The 19,615-nt window shown below is 40.7% G+C and overlaps 2 protein-coding genes across 2 annotated transcripts; both read left to right on the top strand.

Annotated features, from left to right (window-relative positions):
- Positions 1-5,144: 5,144 nt before the first annotated feature.
- On the top strand, positions 5,145-6,591 carry RD3L (RD3 like). The gene is made up of 2 exons (XM_086614036.1): positions 5,145-5,443; positions 6,294-6,591. Exons 1-2 carry the CDS (start codon positions 5,145-5,147, stop codon positions 6,589-6,591), a joined length of 597 nt encoding a protein of 198 aa, XP_086470162.1.
- Positions 6,592-13,769: 7,178 nt separating this feature from the next.
- Positions 13,770-18,974, top strand: ATP5MJ (ATP synthase membrane subunit j). The gene is made up of 4 exons (XM_086613745.1): positions 13,770-13,827; positions 16,088-16,211; positions 17,870-17,890; positions 18,771-18,974. Exons 2-4 carry the CDS (start codon positions 16,088-16,090, stop codon positions 18,794-18,796), a joined length of 171 nt encoding a protein of 56 aa, XP_086469871.1. The 5' UTR covers positions 13,770-13,827; the 3' UTR covers positions 18,797-18,974.
- Positions 18,975-19,615: the final 641 nt, after the last annotated feature.

Below are 19,615 nucleotides of genomic sequence, written 5' to 3'. Positions count from 1 at the left end.
AAGGAAACAGGGGACCTGGCTACCCGGAATATGGAGAAGGCTGAGGTTCTCAATGACTTTTCTAGCTCAGTCTTCACTGGCAAGAGCTCCAGATGCACAGCCCAAGTCACAGAAGGCAAAGGCAGGGACTGGGAGAATGCAGAACCACCCACTGTAAGAGAAGATGAGGTTCAAGACCATCTAAAGAACCTGAAGGTGCACAAGTCCATGGAACCTGATGAGGTGCATCCGTGGGTCCTGAGGGAACGGGCAGATAAAGTTGCTAAGCCACTATCCATTATATTTCAGAAGTCATGGCAATCTGGTGAAGATTCCAGTGACTGGAAAAGGGGAAACATAGCCCCCATCTTTAAAAAGGGAAAAAAGAAGACCCAGGGAACTACAGGCCAGTCAGTCTCACCTCTGTGCCTGGCAAGATCATGGAGCAGATCCTCCTGGCGACTATGCTAAGGCACATGGAAAATAAGGAGGTGATTTGTGACAGCCAACATGGCTTCACTAAGGACAAATCCTGCCTGACTAATTTGGTGGCCTTCTATGATGAGGTTACATCATTGAGGGATAGGGGAAGAGCAACTGACATCATCTACCTGGACTTGTCCAAAGCATTTGATACTGTCCCACAAGACATCCTTGTCTCTAAACTGGAGAGACATGGATTTGGAAGGATGGACCACTCAGTGGATAAGGAATTGGCTGGATGGTCGCACTCAAAAGAGTTGTGGTCAACAGCTCGATGTCCAAGTGGAGACCAGTGACAAGTGGTGTTCCTCAGGAATCAGTACTGGGGCCAGTGCTATTTAACATCTTTGTCGGCAACACGGACAGTGGGATTGAGTGCACCCTCAGCAAGTTTGCAGATGACACCAAGTTGTGTGGTGTTGTGGACACGCTGGAGGGAAGGGATGCCATCCAGAGGGACCTTGACAGGCTGGAGAGGTGGGCCTGTGAGAACCTCATGAAGTTCAACAAGGCCAAGTGCAAGGTCCTGCACATGGGTCGGGGCAATCCCAAGCACAAGTACAGGCTGGGTGGAGAATGGATTGAGAGCAGCCCTGAGGAAAAGGACTTGGGAGTGCTGGTGGATGAGAAGCTCAACATGAGCCGACAATGTGCGCTGGCAGCCCAGAAAGCCAACCGTGTCTTGGGCTGTATCAAAAGGAGCGTGGCCAGCAGGTCGAGGGAGGTGATTCTGCCCCTCTACTCAGCTCTCGTGAGACCCCGCTTGGAATACTGTGTTCAGCTCTGGAGTCCCCAACACAAGAAGGACATGGAGCTGCTGGAGCGAGTCCAGAGGAGGGCCATGAAGATGATCCGAGGGCTAGAGCACCTCTGCTATGAAGACAGGCTGAGAGAGCTCGGGCTGTTCAGCTGGAGAAGAGAAGGCTCCAGGGTGATGTTATAGCAGCCTTCCAGTACCTAAAGGGGGCCTACAGGAAAGCTGGAGAGGGACTTTTTATAAGGGTGTGTAACGATAGGACAAGGGGCAATGGCTTTAAACTGAAAGAGGGGAGATTTAGATTAGATCTAAGGAAGAAAATCATCACTGTGAGGTTGGTGAGGCACTGGAACAGGTTGCCCAGAGAAGCTGTGGATGCCCCATCCCTGCAGGTGTTCAAGGCCAGGGTGGATGAGGCTTTGAGCAACCTGATCGAGTGGAAGGTGTCCCTGCCTGTGGCAGAGGGGTTGGAACTAGATGATCTTTAAGGTCCCTTCCAACCCAAACCATTCTATGATTCTTTTAAGGCTACTGTTTTGGAATAAGGCTCTTTGCTGAGGAACCTGGGCCTGCCATAGCAAGAAAGGAAAATCACTAAAACTGTCTGAATTGACTCATGAAAGGAAATATGCACTGTGACTCCAGCAACTCTTACTCCTCCCTCAGTTGAGAACAGCATGAGAAAACAAGACTAAAATATGCTACAGGAATAGTTATCTTAAGAGAAAGCATAAGAAATGCTTATGTGAAAAGACATCCTTTCTGATCTACCTATGTAAGAGGAGATATAATTCATTACAGTTCAAAGAAAATTATTAAGTTATAGAAACAACTTGCTTTATAGATGCTTTAGGAATTCAACACATATCTTGCTTCAAAAAGTAAGAAAACAAAGTAAAGTTGAAGGAAAGTTTAAAAAATGTTCAGACACTCCCCAATTTACATTTTATATTATACATATAGAAAATCAGGGTTAATTTACAGGGGAGAAAAAATCAATTAGCAAACAACTGCTTGCTGCCGTGGCAAAGTAAATTATGGCTTATTGAAACAGATAAAATTTACTCATCATCATATAACTAATGTTATGGTCTCACTTGAGTATTAGAATGTGTTTTAGTCACTAATACCAGCAAAGAAAAATTCAGAAAAGATAAATAAAAATTATAAAAATATTATTTTTGTATGCTACAGTAAGAAAGTAAAAGTGCTAGGACGAAAAATTTATAGCCTTCCTCCCCCCCGGTTAAATCATAACAATACCTGTGGTTACCAGTAAAGACAAACTCAGTAATGCCTTCAGAGAACAGACCCACCATCAGCCGAAGTGAAGCCAAAACTTCCATCCTAACACAGCACTGCAAAACCATGAGTACTTTTAGAGATAGTAGGATGGAATTGTAACTCTCCGCCAAGTTTCCAGGATTGACCCCTGGCTAGCAACTGCATAAAATACTGCTCCACTGTGAAGTTCCAGTTCCCAAAGCCGGCCTCCCAGAGCAGCCATCTCTTCCTGAATACAGATCTAAAACACATACAAAAGTAGGAGCAACACAAATTTTCAGCTTTAACCTTCTCCTACCAACAGAAAGAGAAACATGATTCTCAGTATCCTGCCTCACAAGATTTGATGATGCAATCTAAGATTTGGTAAAAAACTTAACAAAACAATGGTTGTAGGTTTCTCATTTAATTAATTTACACACCTTCCAGTATGCATCTCCTTAATTTGCAAAGACATTAGATCGGTTTTATCCTGTACAGCAGTTCACTTTCCGATTTGATACAGTGGAAAAAGAGTGGTGAAATGTTAACTGTGCTGTAAAGGAGGTGGCAAGGAACATTTCATTTCATCTGAAAATCTGTCAGGACAGTCCTATCATCATAAAGCTAGCTCCCTTCCTTTTTCATAGTACCATATACAATGCAATGTGAAAGCCCTCCAGTTGAAGAGGATTAATACTGACATTTGAATTTTTCCAACCTATAAGTAATATCAGCTTTAATAACAGCCATACACGTCATCCTTTATGTCGTATGACATCTAGAACAAATTCACAGAACTCTTGTTCTCCCAGCAGTTCAGTACATCAGTGGAGGCAAAAAAGCAGGAATGAAAAATACTTACAAGAGCAAAGACAGTCATTAGAACAAGAAAGAGCAGAACAGAAGGCATTTCGTATACCATGCCTACTGTTTAGATTAATAGGAAGAGACCAGATAACTGGAACGGAAAATGGCTGCTTCAGCGACCTTTAGTGTGCACGATGCCATCCCTGAAAATGAATCTTAAAAATGGATATGCTCAAAATACTCATTGAGGAAAGACGGAGCAGGCAACTGACAGCCAGTTGAGAGAAAAGCAGTGTCTATGGTAAGACTTACAATTCTGGGCTTTTTACATCAGTTTGACCTCAATTTGCATCTCCTTATCATTGCGTTCCTTTAATTAGATAAACGTGTCTTTCATGGCACACCCTAGGTGTTACAGACTGGCTTCTTTAAACATGTCTGAAACATTAATTAAAAATGCTAACAGCTATGCACAGTAATGAAAAAGTGTAGTACCATGAGATTGATGAAATTTACCTGGAAGAAGTACTTAATATATCAACAAAATTCTGAGTAACTGTCAAATAGCTCTTTTCTGTCAACACTCTCTTAACAAAGGCTTTAGATGATCTTTACCAGAGAAAGACTAACAGTAGAACAGTTCGATCCCCCTCTAATGGGAGAATAGTCTTCCAGCATCTCAATGGCCTGCAAGTTTCGTTTGATGATAAAAGCAACATAGTTATTTTTAGCACTCTATGGGCATAAAAATACAGCTCTAAACTGTGACCTACAGCTATGCACAGCCAAGCATCACATCACACGACAGCCTTAACTTTAGCTAGAAGCACGTCTGTAGTTGCTTCAGACTATCATTATTCATCTCACTACCGACTATACCTTTGGACGGATTTAGCAACAAGCATTTGAAATTGTTACCATCTTATTTTAAATTGCTGCCATCGGCAAAGGTAGGAGATCTTAATGGACTTTGCAGTGTTTGAGAGACCATGTTAGGTTAAATGGATTACTACTTCTCTCTGGTACAGAGGATGAAAAAGAACCTTAAAAGCCGAAAAACTTAAACTGTCATATTCAGTAGAGACAGTAATTTTTCTAAGCACAGTTTGAGTAAATGAAAAGAAAAAAAAAAAAAAACAAACAAACTTGTTTTCTTCCAGCAGTACTAACAGCTTGGAAACAGGATATGCTAGAATAAGAGACCTTCAAGCAAACTCATCTAAAACAACACTGTTCACAGACAACTCCAAAGGTAATTTATGTTATTTTATTCCAATGAGTATGCTTGTGTCTGCATGACTTGTAGCAAACTGCAATTTAAGAGCCTATTCCACCAGATTCCTGTTTCCAGGTTATGTAAACAAGAATTTATTTGAAGTAAAAATTTATACAGAAGTTTTAAAAAGAGATCACTTCGAGTTCCAGTACTTAACTTCAATCATTCCTTAAATGTATGGGTTACTTCAAATTTGGAAGGTTTGGGGTTTCATGTTTTGTTGGGGGCTTTTTTGGTTGCTGTTTTGGGTTTTAGCCATGTATACTACCAGGATAAAAAATGAAGTATTTCCAGGATGACAGATATGCACTTTTAAATGCTGTAAACTTCACATAATCATGTTAACTCAGAAAACAGACAAGAAATATTATAAAATGTAAAGCTTGTCAGATTCAATTATGGCTTGGCGATTATTGTTATCACTACTTATATTGTACTGCAAAAATATTTAAAAATAATTAATAAAGTTTCCAGCTTAACTCAGCTGCTAAGAAGGTAGTCTACAGGTATAAATACTATCGGTCGAACAGAAATAAGCAAATTTTTTTTTTCCCCTTCTCCCCTCACAGCTTAAAAATGCCACTATTTGGCTGGATGAAATGGTCAAAAAATGATTCCTACAAACCCACAAGATATCCTGGATCAGAAATAGTTACGAAAACGCTACTGAGGGAATTGAAATGGCACCTGAAGGAGCGTGAAAGATTAGTGCAAGAGATTGAAAATGTACAAAAAGTCCAGAAGACTGGCGTGGATTACAACTGGTTGAAGAACTACCAAAACCCTCAAGCAACAATTCCAGCTACCGAGCAAAGGCAGCTCGAAGTTCTGTGCTCGCAAATCCAGCCTTGCCAAACAGGAACTGTTCTCAGCAGGTAATCGTTTCATATTATCCTAAGTAAGATATTTCTTCTACCTAATCCAAGCTTATATTTGCCTCTGATCTTCCTTCTGAAGTAACAATAACCAACAATTGGAACACATTTTTATAGGTGTTTCAGAAATTACATCTTTACTTTAATATATTGTACTTGAAGGAAATTTTTAATCAAGATTTTCCTGGTCTAATCCAAAACAAGGCAAGTCTCACATGCTTAAGCACGTGACCTCTCAATACTTTCAGTTTTTCCTGTTATTTATCCCCACTATTTATTAAATAGTAACCAAATAACCAAAGATCAAATTAAAGCATTAGTGCAATGCACTGTTATGCAGAAACCCAGCCTCACTGTCCAAAATACATGAAAGCTTCTAAAATCAGCAGGTCAGTGTCAAAAAAAAAAAAAAAATCCCATTTTTAAAAAACAAACAAAGAAAAATTCCCTCAATTTTACAAAGAAAAACCTTCTTATGCTTGTATTTTAAATACATTTTCTAGGGACACGCAGAAACGACAGAACAAGCCTATGTGCCTTTTAAAGCCCAGAATATACCTGAGGGCAAAGTCAGTTTAAATCTAGTTAACCAGATAGCCAAAAAAAAAAAAAAAAAAAGCAGCAGCAGCAAGCATAACTCATAATAGCTGGACCACATCCATGGCATTGTTAGAGCCCTTTTCCTCTTATAATCTTTTGGGGGAGGTGTGTGAGGAAATGTGGCAGCAAGGAATAAAGGACACCAGAATGCAGTCATTTCCTTCTCCTTCCTCTCCCCTCCAAAGACCAGAGAGGAAACAGAAGAGTTTTCAACACTGATGATTAGATTTCAATTCTTGTCTGTTTCTAGATTTCGTGAAGTTTTGGCAGAAAACGACGTTTTACCTTGGGAAATAGTCTACATATTCAAACAAGTTTTAAAAGATTTTCTTACCACTATTGAGAGAGAAAACCAACAAGACCAACTGGTAGATGCATGGAATACGAATTACTCTGGACATTTCAGCCTGCATGGAGACAGTTCTAACAAATCGGACAAAGATGAAATCCCCACTGTTTCAAGTTATGTCGACAAAAACACACAAAGCATGTTTCCTACCTTCTCTCACAGAATCTGGAATCTACCCTACTACTACCCATCCAGTTAAGTTTGTTTGTGTTCCTTTCAAAAAGCTACGTAGCAGTTCGCATTCCTTTGCTGTGATTGCCATCCACAAACATAGGAATAAGAAATGTGACATTCTCCCCTATTTTCCAAGTTCAGAAATTAAAATGCTTGATTATAGCTAGTATGCAGCATACAAACTTTAAATATGAACTCTCCTTTTATCTTTATAGTACCTTAAAGATGTGTTTGAAGGAACCTTTTAACCAAAAATGTAGATGTTTCTGAAAAAACTCTGAAGCATTTCGTTTTTAGCCATATGCAGCTAGAGGTATTTAAACAAGACTGCTTTCCATGTTTTGAAATAGCACCAATCCACAAAGTGTTAGGCAAAAAATTCTGTATTTGTCACATACCTTTTAGGCTCTACGGGAACTTTATACTGTGTAAGAGAAATGGCTTAATATAATATCAGTCATACTAAATAAACTGATAAATACTTTCTGGAGCTGAACAGTTATTTCTTAACTTCAAGAATAAGTTCAAAAATGAAAACAACGTTAGAAGTTAAAATATGTTGCATACACTGTTTCTGTATTTTTTCCAAACTGTACTCTGCATGCGCTGAAATACTGTGAAGATAGACAACTAAATGAAAACACTGGCTGTTTAATGGCATTTAACAACTAGCTCTCTATTATTTAAGAAGTTTATGAATTATTTTATTTCAAATAGTTGTACTTCTTCATTTGTCTTACTGGAAGTTATCCTGAAACCCAGACTGCATTAAACTTAAACACTTTCACCAAATCAGACCATGCTTTTCTAGAACAGCAGAAGAGTCAACAGATCATTTTCAAAGCAAGATGTGATCTTTTTAAATTTAAGTAAAACAAAATTTCATGTTTTTCAGTTGCCATCATCTATCACTGTGGGTTCATAATAAAGTTTTACAAGAGTGATCGGATATGTAGCAGCTACAGTCACAGCAGACAATTAGAGCAGAAAATCAATGAAAACATATGCCAGAACTCAGTTTGCTACACTTCCAATTGGGCTCTCATCACTGTATGTAACGAATTTTCACGTCTTTTATGTAACCTTTTCATCTCCAAACTTCCTTTTAATCTGTCTGCCATATCATAAAAAACGAGCAAGACTCGCATGGCCCAATTCACAAAATGCACTATTTTGCAAACATGGAGGAAAACTGCTTCCTCCGATATTTTCTTCAAACATACTGAAGACAACATTTTGATTTCCTCAAGTTGCTAACACACAACTGAAAGGTATTTCTTTACGCTTACAGTTGTATCTCCCACACAGGAAAGAATTTACTAATAATGCAACAAAAATTTGGTGAAACAAATGGCACAATATTTTCATAAAAGATAAAAATACTATTTCAAAAAACCTTCGGCAAGCTTATAATCTAGAGAACATTTCATGCAGAAAAGTGGAACACAACATACCCAGAAGGTGAAACACTCAGAACTCTTGCACACGCCTAACTGACAACGCACTAGAAGACTAGAGTAAATCAGTTCCTACAGGTTGAGAAGAATAAAAAATTGCAGCTCAATACCAAAAGTAACTAGTTCCTCCACTTTCCATAAACTAAATACACAAAATTTCACAAGCATGTGCAAACTCATACCTGCACTCAGAGCTCATGCAAACACTTTGCCTTCCTTTTGTGCAGCTGTCCGTTTGTGGATAAAGAACAGAAGAGTTGATCTTAACTTAGTCTGCCCTACTGATATAGAATAGAGTATCAGCTTCTTTTCATGTAGTTGTAAATAATCCAGACATAATCTCTGCATGACGGCAGCATGGTTTGAAACAAAGATTTTGCCTCGGTAACAAAGCTCCCAAAAGAGTAAAATTTCAAGTATCTTTTCCATAGGAAAGAGGATAACAGGTACTGAGCATATAAAAGGCATTAAGATCTGCAATGCGCGTTTCAGAAGATAATTTTTATCTGGTTAAATGTGCAAGATTCCTGCAATAGTAATTCACAGAAATTAGTTTCTTAAAATGATACCTTCACAGTTTACTTTTGGAAAACAGGTGAAAAAAACCCTAAAAATTTAGGTTCCAAGTTTTAGTTTATGGGAAATGGTAGGCCAGTAACATGCAAGGTCCACTTACCCATATGATCATCAAAAAGAGGTAGGGAAAAAAAAACAACAAACCACCTCACGAGATGCCCACAGATTCAACTTACCCATTATTCATAAATTTCACTTTAATGTAAGCAAATGCAGCTTTCTAAGTCCAGAAACAAGGCCTATCAACTACAAGATATGCTAAAAGGCAGTTGCTGAATAACAGTTAAAAAAATTATCTAGGCATTGTGGCCAATTCAATGTTAAATCTCAATGCAATGCTAAGGAAACGTGCAAAAAGGCTTACCTACTCTGTAAGCATGCTTTATTGATGAAACTGATACGAGGCTACTGCAGCCAGTTCTAGTGTCCACGCTTGGGAAGAAAGGAGAGGGAGAAACCAGACTGAGAACTCGAGAGGCTACAGGAAAAAAAATTATCCAAAGGCTGAGAAAACGCCATCCGCTAAGATGTCACTTTATCCACTTTTTTCAAAAAAAGAAATGAGAGGTAAACTTTACGGAATATGAGAGCACTTTCATCAGATGAAAGTACTATGTACTCTCTTTCCAGTCAGAAAGTAGAGAAAAGCAAAGGTGCAAGAGCAAGAAGACAGAGAGTTCATCGTGTTTTAAAGAAATCCGCTAGGTTCACCACAACATGCTACAAAGAGAATCCATACCTCAGTCCACACCAGTTTAGACAAGCTATTTTCTGGAATTTAGCTTACACTTAGATTTCAACTATATCAGACAGCAGAAACATGGCTGCAGGCCAGTCATCATTTCCCTGCTGAAGATTACTGTCTGAGAACTCAGCTGCATTTAAGCACTTTTTATTTACGGCCTACATGATTTGCACGAGGTGATCTGAAACTATGTTGTTCCTTACACTCACCTAGCTGACATTTCTGACATAGGCAGCTGACACAAACCACTCTGGTGACAGGAAGGCGAGTGGTAATAATTCCAAAGGGCAGCAATGGCTCCCACCTGGGCAAGCGTCAGGCAGAACAAATCATGCGATGCTTTTAGCCAAATATGTCGGCTATAAAAAAGAGCTAACCTGGTCAAGGCTACACCTACGAAATACAAGAAATCAAAAGGAGAATAACCACCTTTTCCACACTTAATCCATTAAGTGTTTTAATGTGAATTACAATTGTTTTGATAACAAGGAAGGACTTAAGGGTCTAAATTTCCTTCGGTTAAACATATTCAGAGGAATTAAAAAGTTAATCAACAAGCTATTTAAGGATCAAAATTCCAGTCACAATTTCTGAGAACTATTCTCTTTCCCTAACAAGCTCAATTACTCATAACTGCTATTCTACAGTAGATAACAATATAAACTTGAAGGCCTTGAAAAATGAGGCATCATTGGTAAAGGAAGAGAACACATTCTACATCTCTTTTTAAGGAGACATGAGGCTTCTAGATATCATTAGACAGTCTCAGTTAACATTTTTGTAAAATATTAGTTATTACACACACTTGTGTGCGATAACACACCTGTTAGTACTGTTACCAATTTGGTACTAATCCTACATGTTCTCACATATAAATCTAGGCAAAAGAAGTGAGAAGACAGTCTCCACCAATAATCACATATCTGGCTTGAAATAAATATAAATAAGGATTTGACAAATTTGCAATAATTTTGAGTTTGATTTTCCCAAGAAACAAAACAAGTTTTGAAGAAAATATTAAAAGGGACTATTATGCTACAAGTAGCCTCAACGAAAGGAGAAAAATTCTTTTGTTTTCAGCTCTTCAAACTCTTTCTTAACACAGTGAATAAAATCTAAGCATTTCTTACTTGAATCAAAACCCTCTCAAAATTCAAGTTTCTCTCTAAATGTAAGCACATTCTCAGAACTGTGAAACAGAAGTGTATACGGAAAAAAAAAACGCAGCTAAGCAAACCCACCTTCTTATATAGATTCTTTTAATTTTGCAGCAGCAGCACACATATGCACTTATCATCTACGCTCTAAGATTATATACATGTCCAATGATGAGCAAGTTCCATCCACACTCACATAAATGGCCATTTAGGATGTATATCGCCTCCCTCTCTTTCTCAAATGGGAAAGAAAAAAAAAAAAGAAAAAATAAAAACACCTGTAAAAAACATCTCTCTGTTAACACAACTGTCAAGCCCCGCAATTAGGTTATCAGCTAAGGCTGAGTGGAAAGATGTAGCCCTCTAACCAATGATAAAGATCTGCCTCTGCCTAGGCACACACAGCTTGATGAATCTTGCTAATTGCTTCTGTATTCCTCAGTAGATTTCAGCGGTTTAGTGCTCAGTTGCATTAAGAATCTCTTGTCAAACCATTCCCAAGTACTACAGAAATGTTATTGACACCCCCATAAAGGATGAGAAGTCCCAGACACGTCCTACATACCGAGTTTTGGAATTACATTCATGAACAGAGTAAATAAAAAAATTACCAAAAAAATTTAAAAGTTCTGTCCCGTCACTTCTGGAAAATTTTTACTACTTGCATAAAAACCAGTAGCTCTCAGATTCAGAGGCTGCTAATGGCAGCACTTTTACATTGGAGGATGAGAGGAGATCGCTTTTTTGATGTGTAAGTTTTGTCCTTTCCTTGAAGAAAAGACAGAAACCAAACAGTCTCTGCTGAGCTGACAGAACATCTGCTGCTAAAATGTTAGGCAAAAGCTTCATTCTTACTCCGAAGCCAATGTACACACTTTGAGGGAGTTCCTGAAACTCAGTGACCCATGTTGCTATACATCATACAAGAAAAGAAAGGCACTCACTCTAGACTCTACTTCCAGCTAATTTTTTAAAAAAACTTTAGTATATGAAGGTGCATACAAACCAATTACCTATAGCAACCACAGACATACTAACCTATTCTGATCTAAATACTAAAACGCACTTAATACTAATATTAATAATAATAATAAGGATGCTGTCTGAACTGGAAGGTTGTGTGGCAGTGTACAGTATTATTAAGTAATACTTAGTAGTATTATAATACTTAATAATACCATGCACTGCCACATAGTTCAGGCAGCTTCCAGGGGAATTTTATTTTTTTATTTTCCCCCCCCCAACATCCAAACACTAGTGAAAACCAAAGGTATCTGGCTGCTATGCAAATATACCTACAGGTCTCCTCCTTGGCTGTAAACTCTGCCACCTGAGAAAAAAGCACATTCAAGAACTGACATGGTAATACACATTGAATGAGCTTTACCCTGGAAACTTAAATGCTTCATGTAAGTGACAAGAGCAATGAACATACACGGTTAGAAAACATATTGCAGTCGATTCAGGAAAACAGACTGTTAATTGCTGCTCAGAGAAAACAAAAGTTCCTACGCAGAAACAAACAAAGATTCAGTTGGAAATAACTGAGAACATCTGCTGTAAGTCACATCAGTATTTTACCTGTTGGAAAAATTGCTGTCTGGAGAGGAACATTAACGGAAGGAAGAACGGCTAAGAAATAAGCCAAGGTTTTACAAATTTGTACCATAACAAACTTACCAACAAAGTTATCGGGTAGGTTAACACCCACTTAGTATCAAGAATATTTGCTTTTAAACGTTGGCATAAGCCAAGGATAAATCTACTCAACACTGCTTGGTTACAAAGAATGTATGAAACACTACTGGTCAGAGAAATTACGTACTGTAAAATAATCATTCAGCATTCAAGGATCAGCCACTGAGAACAATACGATAAAAGCCATTAATACTGTTAAGGGAGTACAAGGAAAAAAATAAATCAGCTCAAATCAGCAGTATTGCTCATTGACTTGATAGTTAACTGCATAAAAAACACACTCTGTGAGAGTATTATTCCCTGACAAACAAGTTTACCCCTGAATCTTATCACTTGCCACTGCCAAAATTCCTAAGCTACATGCCTGAATCAGAATGAAGCATGCCTTTTTTAACACTGTTCCACAGCTTTCCAGCACCACCTGCCACAACTGCACACCAGCAATAACGCACTCCAGAGAAAGCAAATTCTACACGTAGCGTGCCTAGCGACGATCTCTGCAGGCCTCACAGTCGGCCCTTCCCCTCGGGCCTGAGGGGCACCTCCCCTCCACCAGCAGCAGAGGCCCCGGACCCCGCACTCACCCCGCCGCCGTGCAGGGCTCCCGTGCGGCAGGGGGCCCGGGGGCGCGCAGGCGGCGCGGGGCCTCGCCCAGGAACTCGATGCCGGTCACAGGCTCGTCGATGGTGAACCAGCTGTTGATCTGCTCCAGCGTGGGCCGCCGCAGCATGATGGCGGCAGCGCGCAGCTCGCCACGCGCGCGCCGCACGAGGCCTTCCCGCCTTGCGAGCGCCGCCTTGGCGCCGCCCCGCCCCCACCACGTGACCCACGGGCGCGGCGCGTGGCTCTGCCGGAGCAAGGGAGGGCGGGATGGCGCTCTTCCTGCTGGGAAATTCCCGGGCCAGTAGCTCAGCTGCGCGGACAGCCGCCCTGCCGGCTCCCTCTCTTCCCAGCCGCGAGAGGCGGGGCAGCCAGGTGCCCCTCGCACCCACGGAACAACGGCCGGGAGCTGCTCTGGAATCGCAGGCGCCCTGTTCGGGCCACTGCCCGGAGGAGGAAGCGGCCCGCGGGCACGCCGGTGCCTCAGCTCACCTCGGTCTGACCCAGCGGGTGCCTCCCGCTCCTCCAACACACGCTACCCGCTAAGAGACGCGGTACATGAGCGGTGGCGACAGGCCCTTCCCGGCGCTGTTGCTTGCGCGGGACGCTGGCTGCGCTCCCTTCTCGGGAAGCGGGGAGGCGCGGACCCGGCACAGGACTGCGGTGAGCCGGGCCATGGCGCCGTGCGCGTATCTCCGCAGCGACACGACTCTGTGGGGGCTCCGGGGCGGCGGAGGGGCCGCAGGACCGTCACGGGACGCGTCGGCTGAGTGGGGCCGCGTGCCCCGCGCGCTCCAGGGCGCGAGGAGGCACAGCCGCGCGCCGCTCGGGCCGGCCGGTGGCGGCCGCGGCGCGGAGAGGGCTCTCGTCCTCCGAGCCGCAGGGGGCGCTGCGCGGCGGCGGCGCCTCTCTTGGGCCGGCGGCTTCGCTCGTTGGCGAGTCCTCTCCCAGCATCCCCTGCGGCGGCAGCGCAGCCGGTCCCCGCTCTGTGACCTTCGGTGGCGGCACGCGCGCTCCCGGCTCTCACGGTGGGTCCTGGCCTCAGCGGGGGCTGCCGGCGGGCATCGCCCGCGGCTGTCTCGGGAGGCAGCTGTGGTTCAGCCGCGGGAAGGAGGGAGGGGGAGGCGCGGCGCGGCCGGCGGGCCTCGTGTTTTGCCGTTACCCGCCTTCCGCGGCCCGCGCGCAGAGGTAGCTGCGCGGGTCAGGCCCCGGTGGCGGCGGGTTCCCCGGGCCGTAGGGCGTTCATGGCGGGGAGGTCAGTGAGGAAGCAAATTCAGCCTCGTTCCGGATAGATGTCGGAAAAAAAAGGCCTGAACAGCGTCTCGTCCGCGGCGGCCTTGGGGAAAGGTCTCCGCCGGGTTTTACCAGGGTGTGGATTGGAGACAGCGTTGTTTGTTCTCTGGGTTCTGCAGAGGTGGAAAAGTCCTTCATTTCCTTGCCACGCGGTCTCCTTGTTCGCTAGTGTGTCTTGATGTTCTACTGTAGCAGAATTCCTGCGATTATGGCGCTATTTATCTGAAACGGCAAATACTGGAAAATTTGAGGGAGGTGCAGTGTTATGAATAGTACTGGTGAGGTCACAGCAGTGTTTCAGGAAATCCCTTCACAATAATAAATTTGAATTAAATGTCTGTCCATAAACAAGTAAACGTAAGTGTGAGTTTTTCTACAGTTCTGCATTAATTACCATGAAGATGCTTTCGTTCTTTAAGACGCACCTAGATTTTTTTCCAGTTTTTTTGACACTGGCTACCCTTGCATGCTTTTCTCTTTGCTTGCCAAAGGATGCTTTACCTTTAGTAATGGCAAACAAGTAAATAAGCAGTTCTTATTTACATGAGGCATTTATTTTGGCATGTATCAAAAGCAGTGTGGCCAGCAGGAGCAGGGAAGTGATTGTCCCCCTATACTCAGAACTGGTGAGGCCACACCTGGAGTACTGTGTCCAGTTTTGGGCCCCTCACTTCAAGAAGGACGTTGAGGTGCTGGAGCGGGTTCAGAGAAGGGCAACAAAACTAGTGAAGGGTTTAGAGAACTTGTCCTGTGAGGAGCGGCTGAGGGAGCTGGGACTGTTTAGTCTGGAGAAGAGGAGGCTCAGGGGGGACCTTATCGCTGTTTACAATTACCTGAAAGGAAGCTGTAGGGAGATGGGGGTCGGTCTCTTCTCCCATGTTATGAATGACAGGACGAGAGGGAATGGCCTCAAGTTGCACCAGGGGAAATTTAGGTTAGATATCAGGAAGAATTTCTTTACAGAGAGGGTTGTGAAGTGTTGGAACAGGCTGCCCAGGGAGGTGGTGGAGTCCCCATTCCTGGAGGTGTTTAAAAGCCGTGTGGATTTGGTGTTGAGCAATATGGTTTAGGGACCCTGACAGCGCAGGGTGAATGGTTGGACTTGATGATCTTGAAGGTCTCTTCCAACCATACGATTCTATGATTCTTCATAGAAATTTAAATCAGCTTTTTTTTTCCTGGGATTCTGGTTTACCATATAGCGTCCGTATGTGTATATAGCTGACTTTATTGGGTCAGCTTTGGGTCATCATATGTGTAATAGTGTAACTAGTGACTTTATTGGGGTGAAGTGCTGTATGTAAGACAGTAGGACATACAGTATTTCAGTGCAATGTAATGCAAATTGTACCAATGTGTTTTATAGGAGTTAGAGTAAGCTTTATTTTAAAATATTTTACAGTTTTCTTTTTCTCTTAACAGCTGCATAGAAAGGAAGAAAAAACATTGATAGGCTTCTTGCTCTTGGGGCATATTTTGAAAGTACAAATATTCGTGATAAATCATGAATTCAGTAGCTTAACATTTATTTTGCTATTCTGAGTAGAAATTATCACATTGGGAGGGACATCTTAGCTGTGAGCAAGGAAGGGAAACTCACTTGGTAGTGCAAGGAAGGAGCCTCTCCAGTCCGCCTAGAATGAGGCTTTGCTCCTGAGAGTATCTGGAAACATTGAAAAAAAAGCTGTCACTGATTGGGAGAGAGGAGCCTAGCTATTGCTACTCTGTAAATGTTCTATTGAGTCATCTTTGAACCCTTTCATCAGCTGTAGTTATTATTTTTTACTGTCTTAGCCCATAAATTGTAACCTTAACTCTGAATTTTCTTTGTTTTGCTTTTGCATGTTCAGGGTTTTTTTTTAACCTGTAAACTGCTGCAGATATATATCAGGAGTATGTATATGCATAAATTTATATGTGTGTATATATTAAAAATATAGCAGGTAAGAATACAGTTGCAAAACTCACCATGGCAAAACTACTTATAATTTTCAGATGGTGCAGACCATGCTTCCAAAGTCATGGAGAGCCATGAAATTCTACTTCACTACCGTGTATCAAGAAATATGGGTTGGTGTAGCATTAACAGCTTATGTCTATTACAAAATTTCATATGGTGGTAAGTCTTCATTAGCTGTTACTTTATAGATAAGGTTTATACATGAGAATATCCTTAACAGTTAGAATTCAGTCATTGAAAATACACAGCAAGTAAGAAATTAACACTCTTACTTAATGCCAAGTCTTTTACTATAAAAATTCAGAAGTTTTGCTATGCTCAGTGTAGAAGGTTACACTAACAAAAATACTCAAATACCAGTGCAACCATGCCTACATTGTGAAAATGAGGTAACACAGTAATTGGTTTTAAAAACACACATCTAACTTGCAACATATAGCCAGAGGCTTCTCCTGTAGATTTGCCCTGAAGGAGAATGGAAGACTGTTCTGAACTAGAACTAACTTTGATGAGAAATTTTTTTCAAGTGCTTATGTTTTTGAGTTTTTGCTCAAGATCCACAACAAAAAATACAGTTTTAAAAAGGTTTTCCCATGTGAAACTTGTGAAAGTTAAAGCACTTAGTTTATTTTGGGCTGATGAACCTCAAATTGTGAGGTGCAATCACTGAAGATTACAACATGCGTTGCTTGGATTGTATTGGATCACTTTCTCAGAGGAAGAAACAGAACATCTAATGTAAAAATAATAAATTTGAGTGGGCCACGTCCCTCAAAATAGAAGGGTATAACAGAGTATGGTGTCTTAAAGATCCTGCTCTTCAATTTAGGCTATGCTGAAAAAAATTCCAAGTCAAATCCTTCACTAGCTGTCACGAACAATGAAATGTTGGAAACCACAGACAAACTTGACAGGGAAAGGAACCCCTGACTGTGGGAACAGCTGAGTGATGTTCCCTCAACGTTTCTCTAGCATTGTCCAAATAACTTGTAGGATGTCCAAAACTGTTATGCTATCCTTAAAATCCTAAGTAAATGTAAGCAGTTGAACAGCCAGAGAGAAAAAAAAAAAAATAGTTTTAACTTTTGCTTTCATTTCTTAAATTTCAAGGAGAATTCAAAACTGATGGACTATCAAGTTTGTGGTCATGCTATGCTACTTTTATTTTCATTTATGATTTAGATAATAGATGTGGTGGTTTTGAGGGCCAAAACATTGACATGGGACAACTGTATGCGAAGCATTACTTTAAAGTGAAAATAGCTTTTAATAGCTGTAGCCCTTTCTTCAGTTTGGGGAATGGTTTTGCAAATAATACGTATATTTATAGACGAGTATGTTGTAGAACAACTTAGATTGGAAGGGACTTCTTAAGCTCGCCTGGTCCAAACCACTGCTTAAAGCAGTTAGACCAGGTTGCAAAATAAGCTATTTTACTTGCAAAGGAAGATTTTAAAGCAAAATATATTCCTATCACATCAGTTTACGTCCATATGTTGTGTGTATATATATCTCCATATATTATCTAAAATAGTACGATTCTGTATACGTTTCTTTTGAATTACAGTGGGAGTCTTGATGGCTATAATTTCTAAATGCACGGAGTCTTGGTTACTTAAAAACAAACAACTTTTTAAAAATCAATGTAACACTTACTGACATGTACTACAGAAAGTACATGTTGTACACTTTTTAAATCTTGTTCAAGCTAAATTAGCAAATCATAAATAGTATAATCAAAGTTTATCTGCAAAAAATTGTTCAGAAGTATTTTTTTAACTGTCGCTGTTCACCTTGTTTTTTCTTTTTTTTTTCAGGAAAAAAAGCAGTGGCAGATAGTAAGTATTAAATATTTAATACCATATTGTACTTTTTAAATGAGTGCAGTAAAAATTATCTCAGCCTATTTTATGTGAGTTTGGGTTTAATATATTAGAAAATGTGTAAAGACTACTTCAAAACATGTAGTTTTGGTTGTATTGATGGTTTTATAACCTAGAAACATCTGTGAATCTGCACAGATGCTACCTCTGTCTTAAAATTGTACTTTGCATAGGTTTTAGGAGTAGAATGGAAGTCATGTGCCTCGATTGGAGGGGGAGGAATTAATTTAAATTATAGCAACAACCATTTAATGAATTACTTAAATCAGCACGATCTCAGGAGTAACTGCTATTTTAGCTGTCAAGAAACTAAGGTTCAAACTTGTATTTTGAATTTGTATCTTTCTATCTTCTATAAAGTAGTGGTTAGATATTTACAGACAGTTTCTTCTGGCATCACATTGGAATTTAAATTTTCATGAGCTGCTGTATATCGGTTAACTTTCTGCACCATGACAGATAGCCCATTTGTTCTCAGTTGAATTTGTGTATGCCAACACTGTTTACATTTTTAAATGTGTAATTAGTGAAAATACTGCCCAGTAGACTTAAGGATAATAGCACAAATAAACTTTAATTTAGAAAGAACCATACTGAAACTGAGGAAGAATGTATGTTTGCTGATGATAGTGCTTTAAAAGTCATGAAGATGATTTTTAGTATCGGCAAAGTTTGTGTGTGTAGTTTGAGGGTTTTGTCTATTTGACAGTGCAGCTGAATCTGCCAGTTGCCGTGCTCAGATGCAGACACAGTTGTCTGTGGTAGGTTCTGAACTACACTCCTGATTGATGTGCTCTGCAGTCTGAACAGTAAGACGACTGTACCTTTGTTTCAGAGTCTTCTGGTGCTGGCCATCACTGAAGACCTCTTCTCTTCTCCTCTCGGCGTATGAATCTGGTGGTTCGTCATCTCTACTGTGAATGAAGCATGTTACAACCGTAGGGAAGTTAACGCTGAAACTGTACCCGATCCATCTGCTGTAATTAGAGAAAGAGTAAATCCATTGAGCAACAAGGAATTAAACATGTTGGACAAAGTATGCTGGAGTGTATTGTTAACCTGATTTTTAGCATAAGAATTTTTTTTCTGCACATCTTCCAAGATCCATGTTAAAACTTTTTCAATAGTATTTTTGGAAACTACCAAATGTCTGCAACCAAACTTCTTAATAGAATTAGCCAACATTTCTTACAGTAGCACTAAGCCTTTTTTTTTCTAATGGTATCAGGGTAAGGGTAACAGAACACTGGAACAGGCTGCCCAGAGAGGTTGTGGAGTCTCCTTCTCTGGAGATGTTCAAAACCCGCCTGGATGTGTTCTTGTGTGATCAATCTAGGTGGTCCTGCTCTGGCAGGGGGATTCGACTAGATGATCCTTTGAGGTCCCTTCCAATCCCTAACTTTCTGTGATTCTGTGACTTCAAAGAATTTCCTTTTTTCCTGAAAATTTAGAAGTAATTACTAGTATTACTAGAATGGGTCATGAACGGTTTTTGCAGACAGCTGTTAAAGTAACTCTGTAGCTAGTATTATATTTTGGAGACTCTAGGAACTTATACCTATCTTAAGAAAATCAGTTTTCAGAACTGTACATACTGAATTCTGTACCAAGGATACATACTGTATAAAACCAAAATTGGACTTCATGTCATGTTTTGTTTAAATTTAGCCTAATCTGCTT

Source organism: Tauraco erythrolophus, chromosome 6 (genome assembly GCF_009769465.1).
Source record: "Tauraco erythrolophus isolate bTauEry1 chromosome 6, bTauEry1.pri, whole genome shotgun sequence".
In the NCBI taxonomy this organism is placed as follows: domain Eukaryota; kingdom Metazoa; phylum Chordata; class Aves; order Musophagiformes; family Musophagidae; genus Tauraco; species Tauraco erythrolophus.
Note: the sequence above shows the minus strand (reverse complement) of the source record. Positions and strands in the feature narration are given on the sequence as shown.